Source organism: Rhamphochromis longiceps, linkage group LG10 (genome assembly GCF_057381845.1).
Source record: "Rhamphochromis longiceps isolate RC_006_pf linkage group LG10, R_longiceps_female_GT1.1, whole genome shotgun sequence".
NCBI classification, from domain to species: domain Eukaryota; kingdom Metazoa; phylum Chordata; class Actinopteri; order Cichliformes; family Cichlidae; genus Rhamphochromis; species Rhamphochromis longiceps.
The window spans coordinates 34,138,803-34,146,302 of NC_140566.1; the positions used below are offsets into that span (position 1 = coordinate 34,138,803).

Consider the following 7,500-nt stretch of genomic DNA (forward strand, 5'->3'; position numbering starts at 1 on the left):
CTTGGAAAGGCACTGAATTATGAATTAACACCATAACCCCTCTCGCGTGCGAAGGGGAACAGGATGCTAGCACTTTGCCTGGCCATCTCCTACGTACTTTCACCACATCCTCTCTGAGTAAATGGGTCTCTTGGATAAACGCTATTGATGACTCAAGTTGTTTAAGCCTGGGGTTCTTCTCCCTATTATTATTATTAAAGTCACGATTTGTCATAGTCCCCCAATCCTCTCTGTGCTGGCCTACCATTTTCTCTCCCTCCTCTTTATGTGTGTGTGTTAGTTTTTGTTCAGGGACAGGACTCATTCTGCGTTTCCACCTATGATAGTAACTCCCAGCATGTGTAGATTTGATTGCTGCTCTATGTATAAAACACATGAAAAGAAATCAACAATGCTAGTTCAAAGATGCTTTTATTTTGAAAGTAAAGAATTTAAAGAAATGAACCCGAGTAAGTTTACAGTCAGTTATCTGTGTCTGCATTTGGATTCGGATGGAAAATAAGGAAACATTCCTCCACAGCACTGACACACATTTTATATCAAACTAAATCAGCTGTTTACAGTTTTATCATGATAGTCAGATTAAGTTGAACATCTGTTAAGAGTTTAAGAAAAACACCTGCATGATTATCAAAGAAGAGAAAAAAACTGTTGGATTTTGCTCAACTTAACAGGAAAGACTCCAGTTAAAAGCAAACATGTGGGCCAGCAGTCACCAAAATAACAGACTGACCAACACAGGACAGTGGAGCCAATAAAAAACGAAGCAGTTTACCAACTTATAGAAAATAGTCAGGACCTAATGGAGGAGCAGCACTTTGTGAAGAGCCGACTCGAAGAAAGGACAAAGAGAAGAGAATCACTGAGCATGTAACTGGATTTATTTGAATCAAAGATAACAAGAAGAAGTAAATTATCTGAGTCAGTAGAAACAAATAAACACAAAACTAGAACCCAACCAGAAAGAGAGAGAGAGCAAGAAACTGATTCCAGCAGGTGATTTACTTCCTGTTTTACTTCTAAAAATGGCTAAGCTCCGCCCACACAGGACAGGCCAAACAGGAAGTGTTGGAGCTGTCACACCTCTCACATGGTGAAGATCAGATGACCACTGAAGGTGGTGTGATGATTTTGATTGTCATATATCCTTCTACCATCGAGGAGACGCACAAACACCTGATCTCCAACCTCTAGAAGCAGTGAGGCTCCATTAGAGCCACTCAGTTCTCCAGCTGCTGTTTGGTGTTCATATGCAATAACAACGAGCCCTTGATTCTTGTACAAATAAGCACCTACAGCAACACCACCATGTCCAAACATGTGCAACTCAAAGTGGTAGACTCCTCTCACTGGTGCAGTGAAAATACCTGTGGGACATTTGTTTTTGTTAAAAGGAAAATCAGCTGTTAGAACATCTGGAACATCAGCCTGACATCAACATAGCTGAGAAGTGACATTCAGTGTTATTACCTGTGGATGGGTTGTAGGCATTTCCAATGTTCGTGATAACATGTTTGAAGACCAGAGTGGTCTCTGTGTTAAAGGGTCCGACGTATGGTCCAGTGCCTGGAAGAAGCACAGCTGCTGAGAAAGCCACATGTGTGGCTGAGAGAGAGAGAGAAATGTCATTATTTAAACTTCCTGTTGTAGAGTTAGACTCTTCCCAAAAAAGTGACCATGACAAAAACTTTAATCTCCAATGAAAGAAATGTTTGACAGCTGGAAGCGTTTCACTGTCACAGAAGAAATCAAACTCTGTGACTTGAAAATGAAATTTGATCAAATCTAACTTTGAGGATCCTAAACTCGTCCTTTAGATCAGACAGGAAGTTATTTTGTAGCTTCTGCCAAGACAACAAACTGTGTTATTCAGTCTTTTAGTTGCATTTTGGTTTGTGCTTCAGAAAAACATAAGCTCAGTTTAATGTCATTCAGTTTTCAAAAAACAGGAAAAAGGAAACTGTGCATGGCTTTAAACGCTTATCCAACAGGTGCTCATCAGCAGGGTGAACACGAGTTCAATACAAAACAGGAGTTCGTGGGGTCACCTGTTTCTGACAAGATCATATAAAAATAAAACATTAAAATAGACTAATGTGTATCAAGTCTGAGTCTTCATCAAGGTCTGACAAATATACAGTCAGTCAGGATTAAATCCCAGCCCTGAGTGGCTCTCACCCTACATCTGTGCCAATGTATTTTAAACCTTAGAGCAAACTCATTTTTCAGTGATGACAGATTTCTTTAGGAGAGAAAAAACATGATGTTTCTGCCATTTAATTCTTTGTCTAGTTCTTTTTGTCTTCAGCGTAGTATAAATGACCATGGAGAGGTTTTTATGAGTAGGAAAAGCCATAAACCTGATAATAACTAATACAGAACTCTCACTGAAACAGTGAAAAGTCCAAAAGTTTATGGCCTTGTTCATATTTTCCTAAGCTGACCAGGGGGTCAGATTGGAGTGTTCGGCAAGTCAATTCTGGCCCCTGGGCTTAAAGTTTAACACCCCAGCCGTAGCAGATGCTAAAAGTGAAAATTGCCAAAATACAGAGGTCCATACATATAAAAACTATATGAAGACTCAGAGGCAATATGTATTTCTTGGTAAATTTCTCCAGGAATTCAATTTCTTTTTTGATAATTTTATCCTAGAGTCCCTCAGAAATTCTTTTTTCATAATGTAATTCAGAAAAGTGGATCCAGTAATTGTACTTGATGTGTAAAAACACTGTGTGTACTAAAGTTATTTCTGTGAATAAAATAAAAATGTTCAAACACAGTGACACCACTTTATGAATAGATTGATAGCACTGACATATGTTGATCCGCCAAAAGTAAAACATCTGCACAGCCAGTAAATGCACAGTCAGATAAGATTTCCACACAGTACCTCGTAGCTCCTGCTTCAGCGCGTCAATCTCAGTCTTCAGCTTTGCTGCACCATCTGAAAAAAGCAAAGAGATCAAACAATCTCACTGACAGCACACAGTGATTCACATGTTTTTATCTGTAAGTAAGAAAGTAACTGTGACTCTCATTCTGTTCATGCTACACCGAGCGGTGGTCTCCCCCACGTCCCCTCATCCTCCACCCCACACACTGCAGAGCCACAGGACCACACCTCCTACAGGTGCTGGGTGGAGAATGGTTGAAGAAGCAGACTTGTTTGACTGCATCACTGATTCTCATTTGAAATCTGTGCAGTTTCACGCTGTCATGTTTATCCACAGTCTGTCAACTCTCCACTTTGTGTTTCCCTCTCTCTTTCACTGAGACATGAACCCTAGACTGTATGTAAACAATGGCGTTATCATGCCACTATAGCTCTGCTGGTTGAGCAGGTGACCAGTATTGATTATACTTACATAGCACCTTTCTACTCAGCTGACCACACAATGTGCTTGTATTCATACACATACTTTTGATCTTTGTCTAAGAGCTTTGCCTAACACACTCTGATAGAGGCATGTCGCCCAAAGAAGCTTCAGCATGTGGAGCCAGAGAGCGATCCACCAACCTTCCAGTTGGTAGATGAGCTGCTACCACCTGAGCCACAGCTGCCCCGTATGCTGAAAGACTGCAGTGCAGCTCATTTGCCCTCGCTCTCTCCCTGCTTTACCACAAATAAAGACAATGTTGGTGGTCAAGTTGCCTCTGTGATGAACCACAGATTTTCTAGCACAGTAGCGCCACCTGGTGGACAGATTTATAGGAGTAACATATGTTGATCCACCAAGTTTTAAGTCAAATATTTACACCCTTTATATTTTAGCATCAAAAACGTGTCAGCTGCAGATTTTTTTAACAGTTAGAAATGATCAGAGCCATGATGATTTCCACACAATACCTGTAGACTGCAGCTTCAGCTGGTCAATTTCACTCTTCAGCTTTGCGGTCTGTTCTGAAATAAGTGCAAAATAAAATGTATTTCCCTGGACCATCAATTTCTTTAAGGATTGGCCAATATTTCTATACTTACTTTTATATTTCATTTCTATACAAAATATTTATTTTCACAAGAAAACAAAACCATGAATGTTTGTCATTTCAGTCATTCTGAATATTTACGAGTGACATTGATATCTCTCTAACACAACACTGGATCATATGCCAATTTGTTTTTGCTGTTACTTCTCTCACTACCTGACATGATACTGTACCTTGAGTCTCTTTCTGTAGGACCGTGATCTGCTCTTTCTGCACAGCCACTGAGGCGGTCAGCTGTCTCAGCACAGCTTGGGTGTCCTGTGGACAGGGTTGTTGGTTTGAAGACTTATCTGCTTCAGCCAGATTTGCTGAAAGAGTGCAGACTGAAAGCAACAGCGAGAAAAACACAATGACCTCCATGGTGATATTGTGTCCTCTGCTACCCCGACTGAGCTTTTTATAGCATGTCAGACAAAGGTGTGTATATGGGGAGGTTACTTCCTCCAAACTTCCTCCCACAGACACATCAAAATCTGAAACTTTCACTACAACACAAGTAAAGACTTTATCAATGAACCATGAATCTACTTGTACTAATTGTGAAGTGTGCAAAGGAGTAACCAACTAGCTCTGTCTCCCATTCAGTTTTTTGCTATGCTGAGCAGCAGAAGGACAACAGTGGATTTTTCATTTGGAATTTTAAACTAATGATGGCTAGCTAACTTGATAAGCAAACTGCAGCTGGAATTCACTGTGATCAGATGGTGATTTTTCTGACAAAAACAGGTCTCAATTAAACTGTACTCAATGGAAAGCTGAAACCCTGGGATTCCGTTCTGCATGATGGGTCAACGTTGTCTAATCCCCAAATACATTCATTTCTCTATCTCAATAAATCACAAAACTGAGCCTAACTATGCATGAAACACATTTTAAGAGCTCACGAAAAAAAATGTAAGAAAAAAAAAAGAAAAAGAAAAGAAAGAAGAAGAAATATCTTTTGTTCTGCAGAAAACAAAAAATGTTGGAGGTGGCAGAGGAACATTATGTCTTTTGGGGTATATCAATATTTGGACATTGTTGACATGTATCCATGGTAACACTTCACATTTCCTTTACTGACCCCCATGTGTCTCAGTGAACTGAACTCAAATTGCAAAAGCTGAATTTGAACTCTACAAAATGAATAATATTATAATGGGGATCAAGTGAGATCTATAAGCAAGTTAATTTAATTGATTTCTTAAGAGGCTTCAGTGAACAGTAGACTGATCAGCTAAAGAGCAGATACATCTCCCATCTGTTCTAAGATGCCTGGCGTGTGTAGAGACAGCACTTGTTTGCCTACTAGATGCATTTTAATGCTTGAATGATCCACAGCTCTGTGATAAGTGGCTTAACAAGCAAAATAAAAAGTTCTTCTGAAAATTGTCAGGTACAAGTATTGGTCTAAAAATTAGTGGAAAAACAAAACAAAAAAACATTTAGGCAATTTGCACATGAATTGTTGTCTGGCTGTAATATCTGAATACCATCAGCTTAAAAGTAATAAGCAAGTGATATTTTTGTTTGTTTGTTTGATTGTGTTTGTTTCTTTTTTTAAGTACACACCCAAATGGTAGCATATACAATGAAAACAGAATTGGAGCCCATATGGGACCTTGAGATATGCCACAGGTCAAGACAGCAGTTGGCTCTTTTCCACTAGCACCTGCTCAGTTCAACTCAACTTGACTCTACTCTACATGGCTTTGGACAATTTTCACTGCAGTTGAGTACCACCTCAGTGTGGGTGGGGTTGTTAAAGCAAAAGTCTTGTGACATCATTTGTATGCAACACAAACACAACAATGAAGAACATTGTGGCAATGGTGCACCTGCTGCTAAACTGACTGTGAATGTCTACAACCTGTTATTGGACCATGGTGTTGCTTTGTGTGTAACCATTTCCTCAGTTACCAGGTTTCAAAATTGGACGGTATGATTTTTTTTTAAAGGAATCACATACATGACTCATCCGGTGATGTCACTCTCTGGACAACCAGTGGCATGCAGTCTCTTGACGTCACATTTTGGGCTCAACTCAGCTCTCTTGGAACCCTGGCCAAGTTGATGCTAAAAATGTACTTGGTACCAAAAACTACCACCTAAAAGATAACCCCAAAAACTGAGTAGAGTCGGGCGAGTCGAGTAGGTACTAGTGAAAAAGAGGCTATGGAGTAACTGACCATAATGGTAGAAAAGGCCCTGTTACTCAAAGTTACAAAGACAAACCAATTCAGAACAGTGTCACAAATACCAATACAAGGCTCAAGACATGAAATCAAGACAATAATACATCAAGAATGGAGACACCAGCATCAGGAATAGAACTTTGAACTTTTATTGTCACGGTGCGAAAGAAAAAGACAATATACAAAAGAAAAAGAAAAAAATAGGAACATTATGTACATTGCGCTATAATAAATAATAAATAAGGGTGGACAGGTTATGGAAATTGCACATCTGCCAAAATATTGCACAAAAAAAGACAACAACATGATACAGATGTCAATTAAAAGAGTAGATTGTGTGCTTTGACGGAATATCAAAACCTCACCAAGTAGGAAAAGTACAGTGGAACCCCGACTTACGAAATGAATTCGTTCCACAGGGTCTTTCGTAAGTCAAACTCTTCGTAAGTTGAGGCACCTTTTTCCATCGCCTTTTGAGTGAGGCGATGCTGGCTGAAGACGAAGTTCTTGGTGGAGGTGGCGGAGGTTGAAGAAAGCATGCATATAAATGCATACATGCGTACGTGTACATGTACATAACATCATGGAATTTAATTTAAAATTTTTTATTTTGTTGTACCAAGGGCAGAAATATTGCTGAAACTGTTTATGTTTGTTGAGGCCTTGACAGTGTCCTGATATGTGTCAGCAAAGGCCTCAGCTGGAGCCTTGCCTCCACACATCACTGTGCCCAGCTCATTGGATTGATTTTCATGGAAACTTGGAAGAAGGATGGATGGAGGATCACTATCCTTTTACCTTGTTCCACAGTGATGTTGGTGAAACTAAAGGATAAAGTACAATCCTTTGGACTTAGTAAGAGCTTGCAGAGACAACAATGACAAGAGGTAACACAAGGGAGGCACAGTAACACCTAAACACTAGAAATCATTAACAAATAACCAGAACTTAAAGTGATGAATATTAATAATCACAAAAAACCCCACAAAGTCACTAGACTCCAGATCATGACAGATATCACATTTTCATTTTGTTACACTTTGTGAAGCTGGTCACGTTTTGTTTCTCTTTTCAGACTGTTGGAGATTGAGGAAATCTTGAGAGAATGAGGAAGAGGAATGCAAAAGAGATGAACGGATAAAACACCAGCTGAAAGGTGCTGTTTAATTACATTACTTGTGAGGTCAAACCCAGTCATATTTTGGTCTGTGGCCTTGTATTTTTGTAGCTTTGAAATTATGGTCTGGAGGTGTTTACGCCTGGGGCGGTTGATGAGGAAGTCCAACTGTACTTGAATGGCTTATCCTCTGCATTAAGGCTGGTGTATCTTTGCAATAAC

General features: G+C 39.6%; 1 protein-coding gene across 1 annotated transcript; it reads right to left on the reverse strand.

Annotated features, from left to right (window-relative positions):
* Positions 1-402: 402 nt before the first annotated feature.
* On the reverse strand, positions 403-4,347 carry LOC146661270 (complement C1q-like protein 2). Its single transcript, XM_085419705.1, has 5 exons — positions 4,161-4,347; positions 3,848-3,901; positions 2,891-2,944; positions 1,471-1,605; positions 403-1,367 (listed from the first exon to the last, which is right to left on the reverse strand). Exons 1-5 carry the CDS (start codon positions 4,345-4,347, stop codon positions 1,087-1,089), a joined length of 711 nt encoding a protein of 236 aa, XP_085275831.1. The 3' UTR covers positions 403-1,086.
* Positions 4,348-7,500: the final 3,153 nt, after the last annotated feature.